The sequence below is a fragment of the Pithys albifrons genome, chromosome 4 (genome assembly GCF_047495875.1).
Source record: "Pithys albifrons albifrons isolate INPA30051 chromosome 4, PitAlb_v1, whole genome shotgun sequence".
Taxonomy (NCBI): Eukaryota; Metazoa; Chordata; class Aves; order Passeriformes; family Thamnophilidae; genus Pithys; species Pithys albifrons.
Window position 1 is genome coordinate 24,177,696 of NC_092461.1, and position 26,482 is coordinate 24,204,177.

The window sequence follows — 26,482 nt, forward strand, 5'->3', positions numbered from 1 at the left end:
TTGAGGGCCACCTGTCTTACTGGTGAAAACTGAGGCAAAGTAGGTGTTAAGTATCTCAGCCTTCTTCTCATCTTCCTTAACTATATTTCCCTCCAAGTCCAACAGAGAATGGAGGTTTTCCTTGCCCCTCCTTTTGTGTTTAATGTATTTATAAAAGGACTTTTTGTTATCCCTAACTGAAATAGTCAAATTTACTTCAAATTCCACTTTTCTTTCCCTAATTTTTTTCCTGCATGACCTAGCTCTATCTGTAAATTCTTCGTAAGTAGCCAGCCCTTTTTTCCATAGTCTGTAAATCTTTTTATCCCTGATTTCTTTCAGAATCTCCCTATTTAACCAAGCTGGCTGTCTTCCCCTCCGGCTGGCCTTTCGGCACACTGGTATAGCCTGTTGCTGTGCATTCAAAATTTCCTTCCTAAAACATGTCCATCCCTCCTGGACCCTCTTGCCTTTAAGGGTTGTTATTTGGCAGATACATTTTTTGTTCCACCAGTTTTTACTTTCATTGTCTTTTAAAAGCTTGTCAAATCATTTTAATACCACCTAATTTCAACTTGCTACCCTTATCTTTGGCTATGATCTTAACAGAATCTCTATGAACCATTTTGCGCTGTGACAGTCACTGTCCAGTCAGAAGGACTGCTCTCATTTTTATGTAATGCTTACTGACTGCTAATAACACTAGGAAGCATTTTTTGGTTTTTCTATACTAAGGTTGTCATCCTAAGCATATTCTCCTGGTTAATAACATGGTCTTCATTGAGACTGCATGATAGTGTTAAACCATTAGACTATGTTGAAATAGCTCTTGATTTATATCAGCTCAAAAGAGATAGGCCAGAGAAGGCTTTACTGTAGAAATGGTGCCATAGAATTTATGAGAAACATTGACAGTATTGAAAAAAGTAGAGAATTTTCCACAAAAAGGTATTTTTATTAATTTTTCACCGTATTTGTAGTGAATTGGATGACAAAATATACTTGATATTCCAAGAATGTTGCACATTTTCATATAGTTCCAGGTATTGTTATTGTTGTAGATACTAAAAAGCTACTATGAAAACCCTGGGACAAAAAGAAAAGAAGGATAAAGTATAACGAAAGGCAATTGATCCACCAGCTAAAACAAAGAAAAGACTCAACAACCAAAACTCAGTTGGGTCATCCCAATGGACGAGGCTATTTTTGATAGTCTGATCATGATTTGATAAACTGAATAGGCTTTTTTCTTTTTACCAAGCTGATTCCTTTTTAGTAGGCTGTTTTCTTTTTACCAAGCTGATTGCATAAAGTAATTTCAAGTTGGTAAAAGTTAGGGTCTTTCTGAAATGCCCATTTTTCTAAGTGAAATTCCATACCTATGAAGTCACATTAGGTTACAAAACTGTAAATTGTTTCCATTACAGTGTCTGATTTCTGGAATGAATTTCTACTAAAGCCTAAGAGTAAATAAATAAATCTTCCATTTCTGAAGGCACCTTGCAACTTTTCTTTTTCTCTTCTGGGTCTTTTGGTTGGGTTTCATGATAGGTATGTCATAGTGCATGCTTGGGGTTTGATTTCTGTGGGATCTGGAATTGTACCTGAGTGGCCAAATAATAGCCTTGTAGGGGTTGTCTGTGCTTATTTTGTCTCTTAACCCTGTACTCCAGCAGGACAAGATGCCTATTGTTTCTTTACTTCTGTGTCCTCTTGTAACAGAATGAATATTACTGTAGGTTAGACTTCCTGTGGAAGAACAAGTTCAAAAAAGAGCGGGAGGAGATTGAAACCATGGAGAACCTAAATCGGGTGCTTCTGGAGAATGTGCTTCCAGCCCACGTAGCTGAACACTTCTTGGCAAGGAACCTGAAGAATGAGGTCAGCTGTCTCTGTATATCCTCAGTGTACCCTGGAAATACACTTAAGGCTGTTTTGAACAGTAGGTCCATACTGCAAGATTATAGATTTACAGTCTTACCCACCTGCTTTACTGCACTGAATGCACTTTAATACCTTGAAATTAAAAAAGTGGAATTATCTTAAGTGGCAATGCACTATGGCTATTGAAGGAGGGTAAAAAAAGGTGAAGAGGGGGGGAAGAGAAGGATAGTTTAATCAACATGGATTTAAATTAAAATCACATGCATTCAGGTGCTTTTTCCTCTATGGTCCAAGTGAAGTTGCAACCAGGATCTCAATTTTCTTCTGCTGACTGGAGAGCTTGCTCCTTGAAGTGAAAATTAACCTTTTCCCTGAAACAGTGGCAAAGATGTTTTGAACACTGAATTACCTGTTTGCTCACTGCTTATGGCCCTAATCTAAGCACCAGAAGAATCACCCAAAAGATCTATCTTTACTTTGGTGGAAATTAAATCTGCTCCTGATATTCCTTTACAGTATTAATAAAGCAAAAAAAGAATGATAATATAAAACCATTTCGAGAGAATAACAGCTCTAGGAGTCTTAAATGCAAGAGTTTGAATTACTCATGCATACCAAATAATTGCTCCAAAACTGACAAGAGAGGGGAGAGGCCAGCTTCAGGGATTACTTTATGATCTCCTGTGTCAAAAAGGACAATATCTTCCCTTTCACTGTGGTTTGCATTAAGCAGTACTGATCAAGACTTCATATCAATACTGTATTCCCTGAAAATAGTCATTTGGTAGCTAACTTTGAATGAAAATTGTTGTGGGGTTCCTTTGAATGCAGTAAAGATTTTGGCTACAAGCCAAGTTGACTCAGCTCCCGTTCTCAGTTAAGGCATTAAACACAGCAAACCATCAGGAGATTCCTTTCTTGTTTATGTGCTATTCCACCTCAGCTCCCCAGCAGAGCAATACCATCTGCTTACCTTTGTGTTGACAACTGGATTTGTCTTGTCCCTCCTCAAGATTCTTAGGTTGGAATGAGCTTTTTTAAACATAATGAAGAGCAAAAATTGTAATATGCTGAGCTCTCCAATATATCATGTCAACTGAAGTAAAAATTATTTGACATGATTTTAATGGCATCCATTAAAAAAAAAAAAAACAAAACCGAAAACAAACAAACAAAAAAAAACCCAAACAAAACCAAACCCCAAATCCTTAAGTTGTTTCTTATTTTGTTTCTTTAAACACTGTTTTTAAAGAAGAAGAGCCTTTCAAATTCTGGAATTATTCAGGAATATAAGCATCTGTCATGTCTTCAGATTTACTTCAATGTCAACAAGGTTGTGTTGAGCCTTAAACGACATTCAGCATGTGTATGTATATACACCTAAAGATATTAGGACAGATCAGGCCTTTGTTTTATTTTTGTGGAATGTAGATCGACAGATACTAAACTGAAATTTGTCCACATTTTCCTTAGTTGCAAACATTCGTGTTAATAGAGTTTTATGTATGTTCTTCTCTGTTTAAAACAGATTATGAGATTTAAATCAAGCTAATGGATGAATAGTCTGTTTCAAAATACCTCTTAGTGTTTTATTCATGCAGCTATATGGAGAAAGGGGAAAACAAAATGTGCTGCTGAAGAGCAGGCAGAAGAAATGGAAGACAAAAAAATGAGTGGATGAATGTTAACTGGAAGCAATGGCACTCCACTTTCAGATAATCAACAAAGGTCATTTTATAACAGGGTACACATTGTCTAATGCTTATATGCAAAAGCAAAGTTCCTTCAGAGCAAACTGTAGTAAAGGTTTATTTGCTTTCCCAGAACCTCTGGAGCTGGTTTTCTGTTTACCCAGTCTATGTGCTGGGTAGTAGACAGGTAGAAAGAGAGAAAGGTAAGAACAAATCTAAAATATAAACTAAGAAACAGGGCAGGAGATCTGCACCTGGCTTGTGCATCCTTCTCCTCAATACTGTTTGCATTCAGATTCCCTATTAATAAAAAATGCTCCAGAGCTTTTATGGTGCAAACTAACTGGCAAGCCTGTTACTGAGAAAGAGCATTTTGTTTTGTTAGCTACAAGGTGGAACTAGCACCCTATTTAGAGCAAATATTCTGCCCCAGAGGGCCTCACCGTAGTACCCTTTCAAGAGGTAGAATTGGACTACTTTGCCTTCTCCATCCTAAGAAGATATTCAGGCACTGGAGACAAGGGGACAGAAAGAGGAACATATTTGCAAAATTTCAGAATTTTTTAAAGAGGGAAAAAAAAGAATTGAATACAGAAGACAGGATGATTTTATTTTTGTTAAAAGAAGCAAAGCTGTTCCTTCCTGGAATGGTATTGCATTTAATTTTCCGATGAAACATTTTGGAGAGTAATGTTTCAAGTGAAATACTCATGGGAAAATTAAGACATTCAAGTACCACAGCCTTTATTATTATGAATGATCAAAATAAACTAACTGGGAATGCCTTCCTAAAATTTTCTGACATTTATTGTGACAGTCACAATTGCTACTCATCTGGTTATAAACAGTGCCATTTGATATGTTTTCCATGCTGGTACTATGCTATAGAGTGTTAGTGCGGGTGGTATTGCCCCAGTATTAGAGAGGAAGGAAGAGGAATGGGATAATGGGATACTGTTACTGAATTCCTTCATCCAAAATTGAAATCAAGTTACAGGGAAGGCGACTTGAAGAAAGAGAAGGAAAGCTGAGCTTAACCACAGGATGTTGTTAAGGAAGGTTTCCTGTCTGATGCTGTAGGAGTCAATGCTTGCACCACCTGAGCAGGCAGCTCCAGTCAGCCAAAGGGTGCCCAGCTTGACTCTCGTCACACACCATGCTCACACAGTTGTTGCCTAAAACGGAGGAAAAGAACTGGACAATGTTAATGTGGATAAAATAGAGAGCAAGTCCTTTAATGAAATTGCTTTCAGGTGCTACAAAATACATAAGTGCACTCCCAGTAAAGGGTTCTTACAAATTTATAACACTAATTTATTAATTATCATATCTATTGGATACATCCAACACGAGAACCATCTGTCCCCAAAACCTCCTTGGATCTGTCCCTTTGGAGCTTTTCCAAGGGTTTTGGGCCTTCTATCTTGCTTTGACTACAATATATCTCCCAGGTGCATGTGTCCCAAACAAGATGTCCTTGCTAAAATCATTTCCTTGAAAAGAACATTAAACAGAACTTCAAGAATATGGCACAAATGGTGAGGAAGAGGTTTTAGTAACTGTTAACTGCTCCCTTAAGTGTGAGAGACTATACAGCCATATTAAAATCTACAAATACATACAGATCTTAAGGCATCACAGTCAGACCAGGTTTCCTTACCGGCTTGACCCTTGGGATTCCCACAGTAGAGTCTCAGACATCTGGATCCTTAAAACAATTAATTCATGATGCAACAACAGAATAACAGCTCAAGCTGTGAATTGCAATTATATATTCCATCCCTAGTGCATAGTCATGGTGGAGCTTCAGTGATGCTCGGGTTATGGAATCCTTAGAAAATACAGATAAAATTTAGTAATAATTTATTTGCCTTGTCCAGATGCTAGTGCTCCTCCCTGTTGGCCATTTTTTTCATGTTTGTCCAGAACCAACCTTCCTTCCTTCCTTCCTTCCTTCCTTCCTTCCTTCCTTCCTTCCTTCCTTCCTTCCTTCCTTCCTTCCTTCCTTCCTTCCTTCCTTCCTTCCTTCCTTCCTTCCTTCCTTCCTTCCTTCCTTCCTTCCTTCCTTCCTTCCTTCCTTCCTTCCTTCCTTCCTTCCTTCCTTCCTTCCTTCCTTCCTTCCTTCCTTCCTTCCTTCCTTCCTTCCTTCCTTCCTTCCTTCCTTCCTTCCTTCCTTCCTTCCTTCCTTCCTTCCTTCCTTCCTTCCTTCCTTCCTTCCTTCCTTCCTTCCTTCCTTCCTTCCTTCCTTCCTTCCTTCCTTCCTTCCTTCCTTCCTTCCTTCCTTCCTTCCTTCCTTCCTTCCTTCCTTCCTTCCTTCCTTCCTTCCTTCCTTCCTTCCTTCCTTCCTTCCTTCCTTCCTTCCTTCCTTCCTTCCTTCCTTCCTTCCTTCCTTCCTTCCTTCCTTCCTTCCTTCCTTCCTTCCTTCCTTCCTTCCTTCCTTCCTTCCTTCCTTCCTTCCTTCCTTCCTTCCTTCCTTCCTTCCTTCCTTCCTTCCTTCCTTCCTTCCTTCCTTCCTTCCTTCCTTCCTTCCTTCCTTCCTTCCTTCCTTCCTTCCTTCCTTCCTTCCTTCCTTCCTTCCTTCCTTCCTTCCTTCCTCCCTCCCTCCCTCCCTCCCTCCCTCCCTCCCTCCCTCCCTCCCTCCCTCCCTCCCTCCCTCCCTCCCTCCCTCCCTCCCTCCCTCCCTCCCTCTTTTCTTCTTCTTTCTTTCTTTCGTCACAGAAGACAATGCAGAATCTGACATAATTAAGTTTTAGTTCAGGTGAATTCTTTGCCTTCTTATGGAAAAGAAATTACAATTATTTTATCCTATTAGGCATCTTCTCATTTTAGCTTAGGAATTATAAGTCAGGATTGTGTTGCATTATGCATTAAGTTTGTGATTTTGGCTCAGTTCTCTAGTTATTACAGTATCACAAAAACCTTATAATACACTTATAATAAATTAGATACTATTTTGCAAAATCGAAGAACCAAGACAAAAAAAAAATCATTATAATGTTTTCAACTGTGTATGTTCATTCAGTCGTTTTAAAAAACCTGATTTATACACTCTTTAAAATTAATAAATGCAACTAAATGCAAAAAACATCCAACCATGATCTCAAGGCATTCCAACTACTGCAGCACCTCCCTTTTCAGAATCTGTACACTGCATATTAATAAGGAAACTTATTTAGAGCTGAGTATGATAGATTTTTTTCCCCCTCTATTCTGTTTTCTTTTTGTACAGGATCTATATCATCAGTCATATGACTGCGTCTGTGTCATGTTTGCCTCTGTTCCGGATTTCAAGGAATTTTACACAGAATCTGATGTAAATAAGGAAGGCTTGGAATGTCTCAGGCTGCTGAATGAGATCATTGCTGACTTTGATGATGTATGTACTTCTAACAGCTGGCATATGGTTTCAATCCTAATAACCTGGGGTATACAACAGTAAGCAAACATACTTGAAGGGGAGAGTGGAAGAGCTGTCAGACAAGAACTTTTGTATGTCTGGTCACATGGAAAATACTTACAGGGAGTATTAAAGGAGAAAGATACTTATGTGGGATAATTCAGATACTGATGTGAGATCACATTCAATTGCTTTTGATTTTCTTTAATAAGTACCCTATGTGTATATCTGATTGAGAAATTTTGCCCTTTAGCTGCAGCTCATGAGACAGTCATATTACATGCCATATATTAACAAGAACTGGTGTCTAAAATCACATACAACTTTGTGTTAGCCCTGATCTGTGCTGTTCTCACACACAGGTCATTGACCAGTTGGTACATAAACAAATCAAAAGATTGTATAAGTTCTAATGTTCCATTCCCCGAAGTTAGAAACAATTAAAGGATATCACTGCAGATGGATTGCGAAAAGGCAGCTAGAAAGGCCTCACTGACAACAGTAGTTGTCTTTAAGAAAGTTATTAGTGATGAAGATATCAGTAAAAGGTATGAAGATCATGTCATGACTCAAGAGAGCACCGTTAGAATTTGCAGATCTGCTGCTATAGAGGGCGTATTATAGCAGCAAACCCATTTTTTAGAACATAGGGTGCCCAATGTCCAAACCAGCCTGGGACATGAACTAAGATCCCTGAATTTTAGTCCCATTGACCTAAACCATCCCATTGGCGTGGAAAAGATGCTTAAAGCTGAGCTGTTGTCTTGCATGGTCACTCAGTTCCAATATCACAAGTGCAAAGTCATTGACTTTTAAGAGCTGTATGTAAAATAAGGTGGAACTTACTCTCATTCCTATAAATTTATTCCCTTTATAATAGAAAAGTATTTTAGATGACAGAAATTCTCTTTTGCTGGAAGTTGTAACCATTTTTTTATCCATCCTTAAGTTCTTCATCCTATATGTATTTGTGAAGCAATTTGGTGTCTAGATTGAAACTGTTCTGAGAACTGATGCTCTGAGTGGTGTTAGAGCAGCAAGGCTGCTGATGTGAATAATGAATAACTGTCCTTCTTTTACAGTTACTATCAAAGCCAAAGTTCAGTGGTGTTGAAAAGATAAAGACCATTGGAAGTACTTACATGGCAGCAACAGGACTGAGTGCTACACCTAATCAAGAACAGAGTCAGGTACAAGAAAATGTTCTTGCTTAATAAAAGACATGTTCAAATGAAAGCTAACATTCAGTTCTTTAAACTGCAAGTTAATGTATAATAATGTGACCTAGTTTTTTTCTTATTCATATAGATTATATTGTACAAGTGTATACTTTAGCAGTCCATGTGAATTGTTCTTCACATTGAGGTTTGAAAATGCCACCTCTGTATTTGCTAAAACAGGCCTTCTGCTCTAAATATAATACAGGATTTTTATTCCTACATGCTGCATCAGAACTGGATTTAGAGACTGTACAAAAGATTTCAAGAACTAATGTTTTCCATTGTAAGCTGAGAGGGCTGAGTAGGTTTACTAACCATACACTTAGAGAACCCTCAAACTCAGCATTGAGAATGTGTTCCTTTGTTTCTAGTTTATTTAATATGGTATAATTAGTACAGGGGGAGCCCTTTATACCGAGCTGGGCTGTGGATTGACAGTCAGAATAGCTCAGGCACAGCAGACATCAGAAGGCTTGATCAGAAGGCTCACAATTTAGGGAGTTTATTCAAGACAGATTAACAGACAGTTCTTCACAGCACATAATAGAAGAACTTAGTTCCTAGAAGTTCCTATTACAGCAGTAGATCTACCTCTAACTCCCAGCAGTCTGCAAGAGCCAACACTCATGATGTGGAGAGACCTCCCTGGGGGTGTTACTCTTGCCCCCCCAAGGGTTTGTCCATCCCTTCTCTGTGGGGTTCGGCACAATCTTGAAATATGCAGCTGAAATTCTTCATCTTATGCAAAGTTACCAACATGCAGCAAATAAGCTATTGCACAGTCTTTCAGAACAACAGTTGACCCAAACTCAAACTTTAAAGCAGCATTTTTCAGTAAGAAAGCTTCTCCACAGTCTTAGCAGGCAACACGGTTTTATGGCAGCAATAAATCTGACTCTCTTCTCCCACTTCTGTTTTTCTTAGCTAGCTAGTTACCTTCTTATCAGTTAAGCTTGTCAGAGTCCTTGTTAATTAGCACCAGTCCTCTTACCAGCACTTTGATTTACTATTGCAAAGCAGAAACCTTCTCCAAGTTAACCCTTATGGCATGAGATTTCGTAACAGTCTCTTAGCTTTCTATCCTTTAAGCATACGTCAACAGTCCTTTCTTTTAATCCACTTTATCTCTGCCTTCTATTTCTTGCTTCTTAAGTTCATTTACCATCCTCAATCATTCTGTATCGCACACTTCTGCATGCTGTGCCCTCATGATATTAAAGCAATCGTTACTCTGTTCACTTTAAGCACTATCACGCTCTTCTCCAGAGATATACTATCTCGAGGTTATCTCTTGGGATTTCTCTTAGTGGCTCACCTTAAGAAATTCCAGGTGTTCTTACGTCAACGCTTTTACCGCATTCCCCATACCAGCGACCTTTTCCGAGATGCCATCACAGCTGCAACAGCCATCCCGGCGAATATCTTTTAGATTCCTTTCTCAGAACAGCTTTTCTGTGACCTCGACCACGGCAAAAACTCTGCTACACTAAGAGAAACCGTCGTCCATTACCTTCAGGAGGTCACCTCCATCATCAATCACCCACGGCTCATCGACACCTCAGCACGTCCGCACGTTCGGGAAAATGTCGGGTCCGCGTGTTTGGGGTCACCAGATATAGGGAGAGCCCCTTATACCGAGCTGGGCTGTGGACTGATGGTCAGAAAAGCTCAGGCACAGCAGTCATCAGAAGGTTGATCAGAAGGCTCACATCTTTGAGAGTTTATTCAAGACAGATTGACAGTTCTCATAGCTCATAGTAGAAGTAGATAGTTCCTATTACATCACCTCACATCCTAGTAGATCTAGATCTGACTGACTCTCACACAGTAATATCCACATCTTTTATGCACTCTCACATTCAACATGCTATCACATAATTGGTTAACCAATTCACCTTGCATACACCACAACCTCTCATTGGTCACAAGCCACCACACATACTCCAGGTAGCTCTGTTCTCTTTAAGGTAGAACTCCAAACAGCTTTCCTTAAGGGATGCACTCACACTCACCCCTACAGATTAGGAACTGCAATCAGTGGAAATTAGGTTCAGAGAAGCAATTCATAACTTTTAAGCAAAATTCTTTCTTTTGCCATGATCTTCAGAGTCCTACAGGTTAGCAACAGAGAGACAGCAATTACGAATCAACACAGTCTATGCTAAGGATTAATGTTCTGTTGCCAAACTCATGTTTGTTCTAGACAGAAGCAATTAGCACATGAACTATAGACCCTAAGGATTCTGAGGAAAAAAAATTATTTTAAATTAGCTCTGAGATTTAATAGGGGGAGGGGAAGGGATGAAGAAAATGAACTGTGAACTGGAGATGAGAAGACAGAGAGAGCTATCAGTCATTACTAAAAGTAGTGTGCACAAGAAGAAATTTTTCATTTGAGTTACTTCCACAAACTATGAATCAAGAGATCCATGTTGTAGCATTCCTTTGATTATTTAGCTGACATTTTCTAAAGAAATCCACCAGAACTTAGCAGCCTTCAGTCCAGATTCCAAAAGATGCACAGATACTGCAGTACCTAGTGTAGTGACTGACTGCCAGACATACTGCTGGGAACCACCCCCAGCTTAAAACAAGCATCCGAGGAAGACTAAGTGCCTGAGGAGGGGGTCTGGATGTATCAACTTAAGAGGAAACCATCTGTCTTAGCTAGGAGTGAACTCCAAAAGAAACAGGCTTCATTCATCTAAACAGCTGCGTCGGCAAGCACTGCTACTGTCCCACCCTAGGCTGATTGCATCCACTCTGTGAATCATCTCTTCTGTCACTTTATCTCAAGAAATGAGGAAGATTTAGTAATTTCTCACAGAGAACAGTGGGTCCATCTCTTATGAAATCATTCCCTTGACAGGGTCCTTCTCTGGGCTATAGGAGACCAAAGATCAATTTTCCCCTCAATCTGAAGGGACTCAAAACAATACTTAGAAATAAGGTTACTTTGTGATGTTTGAGGAGAGATTAAGTCTACAGCCTTTATAAGTGATATAAGCTCTGAGCTAGTAAATTGGGGGGTAGAGTGAGGTTACCCTCTTCCTCTTTTCCTCTCGTATTTTATTCATTTTCACGTATGTTAGATGTTCTCAGAGGTGCTTGCTTATCTGCCAGATGAGATCAGTGGAAGAACTCTTAAAATTGGGAATTTCACTGGATCGTAAACATTTAATAAGGGTGCTGAGCTGTACAATAGTGAGAGGGAGGAGACTTTGTGAGGCTGTCCATAAGCATTATTTATTATGAAAGGTCATAAAATAGAAGCAGACACTTAGAGAAAATAGTTTAACAAATCCTAAGCACACATAAACATTGAGTGCCTGTGAGATTAGGTCGCACCTAATCAGTTATTTGAGAATCAAAATATTAGATTAAGCATGGTTTGGATCTATCATCTCTTGACTGCCTGGTTGTGTAAGTAAAAGACATCCTGGTCTCTTGGCCATTGTTTGACCTAACTGATGTTGGACAGGGTGCCACCTTTTGTATTACTTTTCTGCATCTTCCTGCTGGCATTAAGAGATCCCTAAAGGTTCAAGTGCTTTCAAGTGTTCAGCATATTTTGGTTGTATTCTCACAGCAACTAAGGCTCAGGAAAATTATTTTACCCTGTTTGTTTGTCTTTTCAATTAAGGAACCTGAACGACAGTATATGCACATAGGAACTATGGTGGAGTTCGCATTTGCCTTGGTGGCAAAACTGGATGTCATAAACAAGCATTCATTCAATGACTTCAAGTTACGAGTAGGTAAGTATCATAGGATTATTAAGAGAATATGTTATTGTTTAAGTAAAAGGAGAAAGATTGTTGAATTTTTCATATTATCAGATAATTTGAAGCATGAGGGACCAACCCCTCACCCCACTGGGGCTGCACTGGGAGGTGGAGGGTGTGTCCCTGAAGTGGAACACCATGAGAACTCAGGGAGAAGAAGATAAAACCCTCCGGCATTTCCGGAACTGGTTCGCTTTTTCCCGGGTGTGAGTACTGAGGAAGGACACCCATAACTTTTCACCACTGCCTCCCAATGGACAATTTAAGAGTTCCTGCTCCTGCCACATTTTGCCACAGCTCCTGCACAACACCCACCACTTCTGCTGTGACAAACCACCACCAGCTGCCTGAAGGGTGCGAGTTGCCTCCGCCAGCTGCTGCCACTGCCACACTGAAATAATCCATAGATTTCCTTTTGTGAGCTGCACATGCCTCAAAATCATCTGATCCCAGCACCACTCTGGCTCCATCACTGTCATGTCACATGTTCTCCATCGGGATCCATGCTGCAACATAGTTGCATTAGTACTTCTTTTCTTTGAATTAAATAATCTTCCAGGTTTTTCTTGTTTTAACCAAAGGGGAAGGAGGTGACTAGGTGACATGTTTTTCTGCTATTGTTTGGTTTTGTTTTGTTCTGTTAGTTCTCCATTTTTTTAGTAAAATTGTAATCTTTTTCCTCCTTTATTCAGACTTGTCCTAAATTCAAAAACTTGTCAATATTTGTGGGGAGGGAAATAAATGAAAGAGAAGAAGAGTTTACCTCATCACAGGTCTCACCTCCTGAACATATTGTCATTAAACCAAGACAGAATATCATGGATGAGGGGAAGAATTCACTGTGAAGTACCAGATGATTAAAGTATTCGTAGAACTGACCAGAAGGGCCATGACAGTAAACTGCATCATGCTTACCCTGTTTAAAAACAGCCTACATTGTATTGCCTATCAGCTTTAGTTGCTGTTTCAAGACAGGACTCAGGAAAGAGCAGTATTTCTAAATAAAGAATGGTTGCAAAAATGTATTTGCATGCCTCTGAATGGTTTTATGGTAAGTTTGTAAAAATTATTGTAGAGGTTGTTAGCTACATACATTTTTTAAGTTTACCAACACCAAAAGACACAAGAAAACTCTTGACTGGGCTTTGCAAAACTATATAAAGGGTTTTGGAGGACAAGCGATATGAGGGGCCAGTGAGGCTGAAGTTTGAAATATTTTACACTTACTAAACTCAAGCAAGCATACAAAAATGCACCCTTTCCCCTGCAATGTTAAACAAGGGAGAGTATTTGTCTTCTTTGTTATTCAGATAAGAGGAAAGATGACTAGTTATTTATCTTTGAAAGGAATATCCCTTATGTTTCAGTTTCCAATTGTTTCTACTTGTGCATCATAGTATTTCTAAAATTAAATAGTTACAGTAAGCGATGGAAAGAATGATGAAATGAATGAATTCAGAGCTGCTGAAGAACCATATGTTCCAAAATATTTATTTCCTGATATCAGTATACAGCAGTTTTACAATGCAATATGTAACGTGGAAAGTGTGAAATGAAAACAGTAAACAAATATTGGAAACCCATAAATCCTGTAAACATGTCAAAAGTACTTGATTTCCAACAGTTATTCTTCTCCCTTTTATTTTTCTTGCTGTGCTGCTCCTCTCATGTTTATTTTACAGTGCCACCCACTGGCAAAACTTGCTGTCTTCTGCTCCTTAGGGCATTCCTTTACCAGTAGTTTTGTATTCCTTGTTGGAGCAAAAAAATGACAAAGCAAATCTGAAGTATGCTTTCTTTTCAGAGTGTTTCAGAACTTGATGGGTTTAAAAGAAATATGTACAAATACCATATTTGTGTAAAAAATAGAAGTTCTCGCCATAGATGACATGACACATACTTGCAAACATACTTATATCAGCAGTGTCAGTATGGATAAAGAGGTGCTGTTTGTTGGGGCTACATTTGCAAACTGCTTAAAACTATGCTGACTCCTTTAAACTGAGACTCATGTGGAAAACTTTTTGCCATCTTAATCCAACATAGGCACTACTGAAATACTCACTTCCCATTTTCACTTCACTTCTCTACTTCCCACCACAACCTGATTATGGAAGTATCTGATATCCATACCAATTATAACCACAGAAATATCTGAACATCTACCTCCGACATAATTGACTTATACCCAAACTGCCATTTGTAAAAGCCTCTGCCAGCATCTAACACTGGAATTGTTGCAACTCACTGGAGGTCTCAGCTTTCATAATTTTCTGAGTGCCCAAAATGCTAATGGGCCTTAGGAGGTACACAGCCCAATCTGACCTTGTCAGGCAAGGGAGGGGAGCACCTAGATGATATTTCAGGCATTCCTTCCTTTCTGCTAGGGGATGTACTCAATTTCTTACACGAGCTTAGATATGCTTTTGCAGCAAGTTTTGAACAGATACTACTTTTGGCTGGGGAGAGGTGGATGTGTTGCTTTCCATACACTTAGCAGTTAGAACATTTGTTTGTGTTGTAGGTGACTTAATTTGGTTCCTGATTTTGACTGAGGCCAGGCTATGAGCCCGGGCTGTAGGATACTTTGGAATGAGATGTTCTCTGTCATTCCTGCTGAACAGTATTTCCTATTTCATGAAATTATTAAATATCACTTTTAATATGAGAGAAAGAGGCAAATGGTATCACTCTCTGTTAGAGCATTCACCTGTACTGAGAGTCCTACTCCTCCAGCCTTGCCTCAACAAACATTCATGTGTCATGCAAGAAATGACAAAGAGTAGGATATGCCAAAGGCCTGGGTGGCCAGAAAACATCCCTAAGAGATACAGGTAGAAGTCTCCTTGAAGGAGGAGGGATCTGAAGCTGACTTTTCAGCCTAGAAGTATTACTTAAACCATCCATGCTGATGGTTCAGGAAGGAGGTGAAAGATAAAAGTCCTCTCCTGGCTATTGTATTTTCTAGGAAAATGCCACTGCACTACCTGTTTCTGGACCATGGCAGAATGTACGTGACACACACCTCTTCACTATTGCCTGCTAGCCAGATGGCTTTTGCAAATTTCATTTTTAGGTCCCTAGTGCTTTCTGCACATTGGATGTCATGAATTAAAAAGACCCATCCATGGTTTGGTTGTTAATGCAGTGTGTTGGCAAGACCCAAGTCCCTTTGTGCATTTAATCCCAAGCACTTGTTCTATTTTTTGTCTTTTACGGTTTGCATGTTTTCCCAATTATCTGACTTTAACTTCTACAGTGACTTTTTCCAGGGTTTCCAAGTGAGCTTACGGTGTGGTTGCTAGCCCATGTTGCCACATTACATACTAGATGAGACAGCTCTGAGATCCTTGGCTGTCATACAATCACACTTTAAATTTTGATACATAGATATATTTCTCATGATGGTTTCTGTCAAAGAATTAGTAGAAGTCAGTTACGATTCATTGTGGTAATTTTAGAAATCCAGACTACTCACTTCTTCTGAGTGTATTTCTCACTAGGTCTAGCTTGGCTTTCCTGTTCATCAGTAGGTATAATTGTAGTGCATTTTATGCTGGTAAACAATAGTACTTTTGATTTTGCCTCCTGGTTTCTTTATTAGCAGAGTTACTCCCTTTGTAGATGTAACATAGGTTACAAACTGACTGCAAGATAAAAAATAGCCAGAGTCAAATGAGGGAGTATATTGTATTGTTCTACACCATGCTTAATCAAATTATTTGAAAACATATATTTATACTGCAGTTATTTAGGACCATCCTGTGGTCAATCCAGCCTTCAGAATAAGGCTTCAAATCCTTTCAGTTCATTCACATTAGTTTATTCTACATTTAGGAAGCAAACAATACTATAAAAGTAATTTGATTCAGACATCAACTATTGCAGAGGGGAGAGGCCATTTTCACTACAAGCAGAAATGAAAATAAATTCTTATATGTCCATTTTCCCAGAAGTTGTTGCTCTCCCACAGTGTGTTCCTGATGCTACCTTATAAAAACTGTAATAGGTTATTAGGATACCAATGGTTTAAAATACCAAGTTTACTCAGGATAAGAGGGAGCTGTAAAACTAAGATTAATTGACTTCTGACATTTTTATAACTAATGTTCTCCTGCTGTAAATGGTGGATGAAACCATGGTGAGCAGACTATTCACTGCTGCACTCACTGTTCAGCATGGGCCAGATGCTATGTTCATTGACTTGCTATGTTGCCAGATGTACTGTGTGTTCTTGTTTGGTGGATATTTACAGAATCACAGAATCAATCAAGTTGGAAAGGATCTCTGAGATCATCAAGTTGCACCTATGACAGAAAGCCATCATCTCAAACAGACCATGGCACTAAATGTTGTGTCCAGGCCTTCAGGGACAGTGATTCCACCACCTCCCCTGGACAGCCCATTCCAATTTCTGATCACCCTTTCTGGAAACAAATTTCTTCTAATGTGCAACAGAAACCTCCCCTGGCACAGCTTGAGGCTATGTCCTGTTATCCTCTCACTAGTTGTCTGGGGAAAGAGGCTGACTTCCTCCTTGCTACAACCTGTCAGGCAGTTGTGTAAAAGTGATAAGGTCTCCCCTGAGCTTCTTCTCCAGGCTGCACAACTCCAGCTCCCTCACCTGCTCTTCACAGGACTTGTGCTCCAGACCCTTGACCAGCACTTGTCTTTGTTCCTAATGTTACATTGTGATGTTTTCCAGGTATAAACCATGGACCTGTAATAGCTGGAGTAATTGGAGCTCAAAAACCACAGTATGATATATGGGGCAATACAGTAAATGTGGCCAGCAGGATGGACAGCACTGGTGTCTTAGATAAAATACAGGTAAGTCTTGAATTTGTACTAGAATTTATCTTATTCTTTTGAGTTTAGTTCTTAAAAAACATCATATAATTTTTACCTAAACAGGTCTTTGTTTCGAAGCTACATAAAGAATTAAAAGAAAACTACAGGGAAAATGGGAGGAGAAGCAAAACTTTGTCTTGACCCTGCAGAGGCATACAGTGGAAGAAGTCATAGGTGCCTGGAAATGTCTCCCTAGATTAAGAGAGATTTTGAGGGAAATCACATTTTTATTCAGTGAATTTCTAAACTCATAAAATACTAGCCATCTTGTCTCTGAAGGGCAATCTGGATGTTAGTTATTTCTAAAAGGAAATTATCCTAATTCTTGTACATCAAGTTAAATCCATAAAGCAATCATGAAACTTTCCTTGTAATGAACCATGTTGATTAATAATCTTTTTATATTATTTGTATAGATTATTGATAGACCTGTATAGAAAAACCTTAAATTTTCTAACTTTCCAGTGATTCCATAGTCAGAGATGACATTTGAAGTACCTGCCTAGTATGCTGCCTAGCACTTTGGGATCCCAGCATGCATTTGAGAGCACTTCAGATCTATCACTGAGATTATTCAGAACTAAGTAATGGAAAAGTAAAGTTACAAACTTCGTCAGAACTGAAAACAGAAGGAATGTTGAAGCAATGCTGTCTAGAAACAGTTGCTCGTTTCACAAAGAAACACATGTAGTCTGAGACAAATGATGCTGTTGAGCAACTTCTGTCCTAGTGGGCTTTAACCTAAAATGGCAGAACAGCCTAAAGTTGGGTTCACTGACAGTTTTGTGAGAAACTGGCAGCAGCAGCTCTGACAGGTGATGCTAACATCTTACTATCATTTTGCTTACACAGCCTTAGTATTTGTAAAAAGATGAGGAAGTGAAAATAAGGTCCTGACGTTGATAAAAGTGCACTATGAGAAAGAGTGTTGTCCCTAGTGCCATATGTGTATCTACAAGCTGTTGCAACCGTAGTTAGAGAAGTGGTTACACCAAATTTGATACTTGATGTAAGTGATTAGAACGGGCATCCAGCAACAGACTACTTGACAGCTCAGGTCCTCAAACCTAACTTGAGACCCTTAAAGGCCTTATAAGCATTATAATTGTGCGGAACATGTCTTCAGACTACACGCTGGAAGAAGATTCTGCTTTGCTTTGTTACCAACACTGGTTGTATTACTGTGTCGTTGCAGGTTACAGAGGAGACAAACAATGTCCTGCAAACACTGGGATACATGAGCACTTGCAGAGGAATAATAAATGTAAAAGGAAAAGGAGAATTGAAGACATACTTTGTACATACTGAAATGACAAGATCCCTTTCACAGGGGAATGTGGCATCTTGAAGATGCTTGTACGTGTCATCAGTACCATATTTTCAGGAAAGTATCACGCACTTTTTAACTACATTTTGGCCCTTAACATGCGTGCTATTTTCTGGTATGTGGCACTTATTTTCATATGGCTGCAGAATAGTCCCATGAGCCATCATTTTGCACCTTGATATTCCTATGTTCAAGAACAGTTGCGGTGTACGCTATAGGACTGGAAGATTGTACTGCTACTTGCACTGTTATTCAAAGACAAGTAAAGAAGGAATAGGAATCAAAAGAAGATAACACGTCCTGAAAGGACTAAGAGAGTTGTTAGTGACAAATGTGAGGGAAAAAGGCAATAAAGCTAGGGGTGCATACTATTTTCTGATGCATGGTGTTTTCTGGAAAATACAGTCGCTCCCCAATAGCATCCACTAATCTGGTATTAAAGTATACAGTATTTGTAAATAGGTTTACTCTGTCCACACATGATTTGGATGTGATCACCAGTTGCATCTCATAGCCAGGGACACGTTGGGTGGCTTGCTGGCATTATTTCTGAAGAGAGAATTACAATGCTGGAATAGTTTTGTACAAACGTGTCAAATGTTTTGAAGCTATTGTCTTTTGTAAGGTTAATTCATTAAAAGTTTATATGTATTTTGTCTTACTGTTGCTGTTTCTTAGTTACACTTTTTTCCCATGGCTTCTGTCGCTCTAAACCTGCTGCAGCTGCTGCTTTTATTCAGCAGTTAGATGTTGAGGCAGGCTATGGCCAGCTAACTCAACAGCCTGGATCTGCTGGACCTGCTAGACTTGCTATTGCCTTTCAGAAACTAAATCACCTCTACTGTCTTCAGTCATGGGTGGCATCCTAAGCACTTTGCAGTCATTTACTCCGTAGGTGATACAGACTTACCTCAAATGCATAAACATAAGCAAAGTGGGGCATACTGAAAACAGTAGTAGTGTTGCTACTTCAGAACTGGTCCACAGTGCTTAAACAAAAACTAGGAGAAGCTATAGGAGGGAAGAAAAGTTTTGTTTGTTTTGCACTTTGACAACCTCTTTGGCCCTTGCATACCTTTCCCTTAACCTTTGCAACGCTGAACTTCATGGGATATTTAAAGTAATAATCTTTCTTGTCAGGACATGAGTATGAGCAAAAGATGCAAAAAATTGCTATTTTGTGGATATTCGGGATTAATTTAAATTCCATTGAATTAAAAAGTATCGCATTTGCAGAGTTTCATAGATGAGCCAGGCGAGTCAGAAAAAGCAGGTAATTGTACTATCTATGCTCCTTTGAAGCATAGATAGTAACAATTAATTTTTGCTTTGTTGTAATCAGTACCTGAAATTCTTTCAGTCATAGCATCCTAACAAGTCCAAAATTAATAAAATTATCCTATTTACACAACAGCATATAATTACAAGATTTTTTTCTGGCTGATACCATATGAATATGGAAGTCAACTTATGCACTATTAGCTCTGGTATGTTATTGAAAAGTAAAAAGTATTCAGATTTCTCATTCATGAAACATATATGCATTTGTATAGCATTGGTGTCCTTTCAGAAGAAGTTCCCATAATTGTGGGTACCAAATACATGGCACAGGCCACAGTCTCACTGAGTGTGGCACAGTTTATTCATAGCAGCCATCTGCCCACTAGCAAATTGGAATTACAGTAGATTTGCAAGTGCCTTAATTTGCTGAAAAACAAGCAATCTGAATTTTGGTCCCTCTAAGCCAGTCTAAAATAAAAATGTAAGTTATTTCAGTTATGTTCAACATAACACACTTGATTTTTCACACAGAGTTGGAGACTTTTAATCAGTAATTCTCAAGACAGGTGTTCAGTCTAATAAAATCTTATGGGAAATATTTTTATGGTCTTTATGCTTTCTTCCTTTTAATTAATAAGTTAAGATAAATATTTTTCAATGGAATTAAAGGCTTTTCAAATAGCTTACATAACAGCAAAACCGATGCCCCAGTCATTGCCTAAAGCAAGCTGTCACTCAGCTATGCTTAAGACTTCTCCTAAATCCCTCCTTACCACTTACTATGAATCTGTCCTAGGAACACCTAAAGAAGTTATTGATCTCCTCTTAGACTTTCAATGTACTCCAGGCCTTTAAAATCATTGTGGTATTACCACAGGTCAATGCAATTACTTCTTACTATGGATGAAACCCCTTTCTGTAAAGTTGATTCTATTATACTGTCATATATATATGCAGCTTTCAGGTATAATCTGTACATTCAGGATTTTGCTTTCATTTGTATTCTTGCACATCATTAACAAACCTTGTACCTAGCTCAATAGCCTTGTTTCTTTGATTTTTATAAAAGTTAAATAATATTATTTCTGTAAGCTATGAAATGTTAAGACATCTGAATGGTGGGGAAGACTAGTCCAATGAAATTTAAACAAAGATATATATATATATGGGCCCTCCAACAGCATGTTGAAAATTCCTGTGTTCAGAGCACTAGTATTTCACTGGTATTCTTCTCTCATTCTGTAAATGCGTTTGGATTCTTGCAGCCAAATCCTGCAAAAGAACAAGAAAGTGGGCAACAGATACACATCATACATGCAGTACAATGCCCAAAGAAAGCTGCATACCGTTCTCCTCTAGCCTTCAGATACTAAGTATTATTACTATCTTTCTAGTGCTGAGAAGCTATTTGTATTTAATAAATACCTCTTGTCTTCCAATGCATTTTACATCTAGTGTTTATACTGTTTTATTTTTCCACTGTCTAGATTCACCCATAATTCTTGTATCCTTTTTCTTCCTCCTCCTGCAGCAATTTCAGGCTCAGTAGCTGGATACACCACTCATGTATCAGCGCGTAACTTGAAAAACTTCATGATAATCATACAAATCAGTATTTGACATTCCATATATTCTACATCACAGTAAAGTTCATCAAGTTCTACAACTTCCATGTTGGTGACATAGTTCACAGATTGCTAGCAAACCACAAAGTGTGACTTCCAGAAGTACAATGCAAATGCATTTCACACTGTGAGGCAGCAGCCAAAAGATCAATATAAGAGTGATTCACTGTAGTCTAGGAAGAATAAATTCAAAGGGGAACACCTGGGAAGCCTGCTGGAATTCTTTTTCAAAGTCAGTGCTTTGCTTCATTTTATGGAGGGCTACCAAAGGACAAGAAGAAAAATTAGACTTGCAGATATTTTTATTAACGATGAAAGTAGTTGAGATTACCTGTAAATTAATGCTATTTAGTTGCTGTTTCTAAAGAGAGACAGTACTATGTTATTTATCTTATGTGAAAAGCATTTTTCATTCTTTTTATATTTCTTTTTTTTCCTCTATTTTGTAAAAAATATCTACAGACCTTCTCCTTTTCCATGAGATGCAGGTAGTTCAATCTGTTTCTAAAGCAACAGCTGTGCATATGTAAAGGTAGAGCTGTTGCCAGTCTGTCCTGTTTTGTTTTCAGAATCTCATATCAGGACAAATAATAAGCTATGTTGTCAAGATGCTTCATATAGCAAAAGATTTACTGTTAAAAGATATGATTATCTTGTACTTTGATATGTAGTTTTCCTTTTGGTTGTGTTTATGTATGAACATACTTAAATTTTCATTTTCAGATAGCAGATTCTCCTTCATCCATTGTAGATACTACCCTTCACCACTTTTTACAGGTGGATCCCAAACAATTTTAAGTCTAGGACTTTTTAGTTTTATTGTTTATTTCTTGTCTGAAATAGTGGGGTGATTCTGAGAAGGAAACAAATGTAGAATATATGTGCCTTAAATAAAATATGTAATTAAAAGAGAATTTTTTTGTTCCTCAAAGTAATTCAGATTTGTATGGATTTGTCAAAAGTGGTATATGAATCAATTATAACTGGTTCACCCCAAAGTTTGTTATATATTAATTTTAAGCATTTTCAAATTGAGAGGCAGGAATTATTCAGGTCAATGTAGTTTTTGATGTGTCAAAATGCAAAATAAGGGCATTTTATTCAAGTTTGCAGCTATGACAATATGAACCCATTTATGTTGTAGAATGCCCTGTTTAAAACAAAGATTTTGTCAAGAGTTGCCTGAAATTTTTTTGATGGAGTACTTTTCAGATCTCTTGATAGACAGTGAGATGCTCTTCATGAAAATCTCAGTTTTTACAGGAAAAAGTGCATGTGAAATATTTTGAAAGGCTGACATGCCTAGACTCGATTTTTTTCATGTTTGCATTCCAAAACAGTGTTACAAATAGCAATTTTTGTAAGAGCATTGTCACCTCAGGTATAAAACTGTGTATTACGCTACTTACCAAGAGGGTTATTGAACAGAATATTCACCTGAATTGGAGCAGTTATCAGTCAATAAGCTGTAGTGGGTTGTGTGGCAAGGTTTTGGTAGCAAGGAGCTGGAGGCAGGACTACAGAGATGGCCTCTGTAAGAAGCTGCCAGAAGCTTCCCCCATGTCTGACAGAGCCGATGCCAGAAAGCTCCAAGACAGATGTGCTGCTGGCCAAAGATGAGCCCATCAGCAATGGTGGTAACACCTCTGGGATAAAGTACTTAAGAAGAGGCAAAAACCACTGCAGAAACAGCAAGTGAAGAGAGGAAACAACTCTGCAGACACTCAGGCCAGTGAGGAAGGATGGAGAGGAGATGTTCCACACACAGGAACAGAGTTTCCCCTGCAGCCCGTGGTGCAGACCATAGTGAGTCAGGCTGTGCCCCTGCAGCCCATGGAGGTCCATAGGGGAGCAGAGGAACACCTGCAGCCCATGGACAACCCCACACTGGAACAGGTGAATGCCCCAAGGGGCTCTGACTCTGTGGGAAGCCCACACCAGAGCAGGCTCCTGACAGGACCTCTGGCCCATGGAGAGAGGAGCAGGTTTGCTGACAGGACTTGTGACCCTGTGGGTGGCCTTCGGTGGAGCAGCCTGTTCCTGGAGGACTCCATGAAATAGGACTCATGCTGGAGCAGTTCATGAAGAACTGCAGACCATGGGAAGAATCCACACTGGAGAAGATCTTGGAGGACTGTCTCTCATGGGAGTGATCCCATTCTTCTGAAAAGCCTTCCTGTTTGAGGTGGGTAGTCAGTCAATAATTAGGATCTAGAAGAAACAAGACACTGGCTTGGTCCAAAGCTATGGTAATGCAAAGGGGAGAGTTTTTGAGCTATTTTTGTTTCAGCCTCAGGGACCATCAAATGGAACATTTTTGTCAAAGACTATCCCTCCTTCATGGCTCAGCTGAAGGTCAGGACTGATACATGTTGAGGTCAAACAGCTAGGACAGAAGATGGATGCCTAAATCTTAATTTGACAGTAGACTAATCTTCTCAGGTCTAAATGACATGAGCTTGAAACTGGTAGTGCAGCTTGTAGTAAGAAAACAGCTACTGTGTTTTGTTGTGTATCAGTGACCTGTTCGGTTATATGTCATCTGTCCTCTCCTGTCTATCCTGCCTCCCTTACCCTGTTGGTGTCTCTGTTGTGTCCCCTCTCCCTGTCTCCATTAGTATTTGCTTCATGTGTGCCTTTCAGGAATTTTTTTCAGAGTTATTCCATAAGCCAGTTGGACATACCAGATCAGTGACCCTGCCTTTGAGACACTTTATGGCTATTAAAGTACATACCAACATGTTCAAAACTCAGGAACCTTAGCAGTGGAACCTGTAGGGATATTGGTACTCTCTAAAAAGGGAGGCCATTGAACTTCTCAGCCTTAGGATACCAAATTCAAAACAACTTTTAATACTTTGGTCTCTCCACTTAGCTGTCTTTGAATGCATAGTTTTCACCATATAGATTAAAATTACTTCATTTTTTACATATTCATATTTAAGTTGCTAAGGAAACAGACTGACCTTCCATGCTACTACTCCATAACAGGAACATTCATTTAACAGTAGGATATTAGTAAAGTCTGGTCGCAACTGGAACAAACCGCCCACAGCATTCATATCCTGCTTCTGGGGAGTCTACAAAAGGTGACCAGGAAGAAAAAGCCTTTTTAAGTTTCAAATAATTATAAAAGTATTTATATCTTCAGTAGGGAGGAAAAAATAAGTGAAACATATAGTTTTTAATTATTTTGAATGGAGGGGAGGAGTATGGCAAATCTATAACAAGAATCCAGCAATATTTTTAACAATCTGTCTTGCATCTAGCTGCTGTAATTCAATTTAATGCCACCAGTTTAATGTTAATCAAAATGAGATACATGAGAACAGTAAGGACAAAACTGGAGAGAAACCTTTCAGATTCGACTTCAGAGCTCTTGCCTAGCTTAGTTTATATCTCTGGGTGAACAGTTTCTTGTGGCTCTATTTATAGCTGCAGTATCAGCTGAGCTGCTTTTTGTAAATGGGCTTGCTATCTCTGCATGCTTGGACCAAACTACAAAAAAGCACTTGCATGGTGGCAAATGGGTCTCTGCGTAGGAAGCTGATGTAAGGCAGCTGTTGGACTTTCAATTCCACTGCTCATTTACACTGCGCTAATTTGGTCTGTGCTACAGAGAGAAGAGGATCTTAATTGGTAGAGGGACATTATTAGATAAGCAGATGGAAATTGTCACAAATGTTTAAAAAACCCACCCACACTAGTCTGCAGATTATGAATGCCTCCACATTGCACTTGCAAAGCAGGAGTCTGTGTTGTTCAGTGGATTAGTGATGGGAGAGTGGCAGCTACGTAGGGATAATACTTTTGTAGGCCTGAATTAATACCTAGCTCCAAGATGCCTGAAACAATCAGTTGTGAAGATTTCTGGTACTCTGAATATTGGGCTTTTAAAATGAACTTTGGCTGTTCAGTAAAATTCAAGATGCTTGGAAGAGTGCTGTTGTGCAAGTGCTTGCCAGAAGACACTGGTAGCAATAATAATAGTAGTGTTGTACCTACAGCATAGTAGTTCTACAACTTTAGTTGCAGAAAAAAAGATAACCTAAACTAAGATACTCACAGATCCCCAAAAGGGGATCCCAATGGGATGAGGTTTAACAAGGCCAAGTGCCAGGTCCTGCACTTTGGCCACAACAACCCCATGCAGCACTTACAGACTGGGCACAGAGTGGCTGGAGAGCAGCCAGGCAGAAAGGGGTCTGGGAGTTTGGATTGACAGGAGGCTGAACATGAGCCAGCAGTGTGCTCAGGTGGCCAAGAAGGCCAATGGGATCCTGGCCTGTATCAAGAAGAGTCTGGCCAGCAGGATCAGGAAAGTGATCCTTCCCCTGTACTCTGCGTTGGTAAGGCCACAACTTGAGTATTGTGTTCAGTTCTGGGTCCCTCAGTTCAGGAAAGATATTGAGGTGCTGGAGCGGGTCCAGAGAAGAGCAACAAGGCTGGTGAAGGGACTGGAGCACCAGTCCTATGGGGAGAAGCTGAGGGACCTGGGATTGTCTAGCTTGAGAAGAGGAGGCTCAGGGGAGACCTTCTTCCTCTCTACAGCTCCTCAAAAGGATGTTGGAGGCAGGTGGGAATTGGTCTCTTCTCTCAGGCAACCAACACTAGGACAAGAGGTCATGGGCTTAAGCTCTGCCAGGGGAGGTTTAGGTTGCATATCAGGAAGTTCTTTACAGAGAGAGTGGTCAGGCATTGGAATGGCCTGCCCAGAGAGGTGGTGGATTCTCCAGTCCTGGAGGTTTTTAGGTGAGACTGGATATGTCACTGAGTGCCATGACCTAGTAATCAATGTTGGGTTGGATTAAGGGTTGGACTTGATGATCTCAGAGGTCTCTTCCAACCCAACTAATTCTATGATAAGTGTGAGGTGATTATCAAAACCACGAGGTAGGTGCTACTATGGCAGAGCAGTTTCACAGTCAGTGTGAGATTTGCACGCAGGAGACACTCACTTTCAGTGCTCCCAATAGGAGTGTGTGAGACCTCTGCACTGCCTGAAGGTGCCCGAGTGGCTGAGGAGCTGCTGGCCAAAGACACCCAGCTCTTCACGACTCGCGATACTCATTCTACAGGAAATGCCGTGCTGCGGTGTGTTTTTATTCAATTTGCCCACCTGAAAGGGATTAGCGCTAAATCACAGCCATAAAAGCCAGTCACTTTCAGCCAGGCTTTGCTTTAACCTTCCTCCCCAGCTCCCAGGGGTACCGGGGACCAGGGGGCTGGCCTGAGGGCGGGTGATGCTAGAGCCGCTGCTCAGAACCGGGACCAAAATCCCACACCCGGGTGTGCGGCCATGCACATTTCAGCCTTAACACGGCTCTGCGGAGCACGCACGGGGTGTCGACCAGCGAGCCCAGGCGGGGCCGGAGCAGTTCCCCGGGCGGGGCCGGGCCGAGCGGTGCCCGCGGCGTTGCCGGGTGACGGCGGCCCCGCAGC

The 26,482-nt window shown here is 39.8% G+C and overlaps 1 protein-coding gene across 1 annotated transcript in view; it reads left to right on the forward strand.

The window, feature by feature from the left end:
* The window catches only part of ADCY2 (adenylate cyclase 2), a 213,817-nt gene extending 192,972 nt beyond the window's left edge, over positions 1-20,845 (forward strand). Inside the window, exons 20-25 of the mRNA XM_071553661.1 lie at positions 1,702-1,860; positions 6,784-6,930; positions 8,034-8,141; positions 11,815-11,929; positions 16,662-16,786; positions 18,003-20,845. Coding sequence (XP_071409762.1) covers positions 1,702-1,860; positions 6,784-6,930; positions 8,034-8,141; positions 11,815-11,929; positions 16,662-16,786; positions 18,003-18,155 — 807 coding nt within the window. The 3' untranslated portion in view covers positions 18,156-20,845. The remainder of the gene's footprint in view (positions 1-1,701; positions 1,861-6,783; positions 6,931-8,033; positions 8,142-11,814; positions 11,930-16,661; positions 16,787-18,002) is intronic.
* The last annotated feature ends 5,637 nt before the right edge of the window (positions 20,846-26,482 follow it).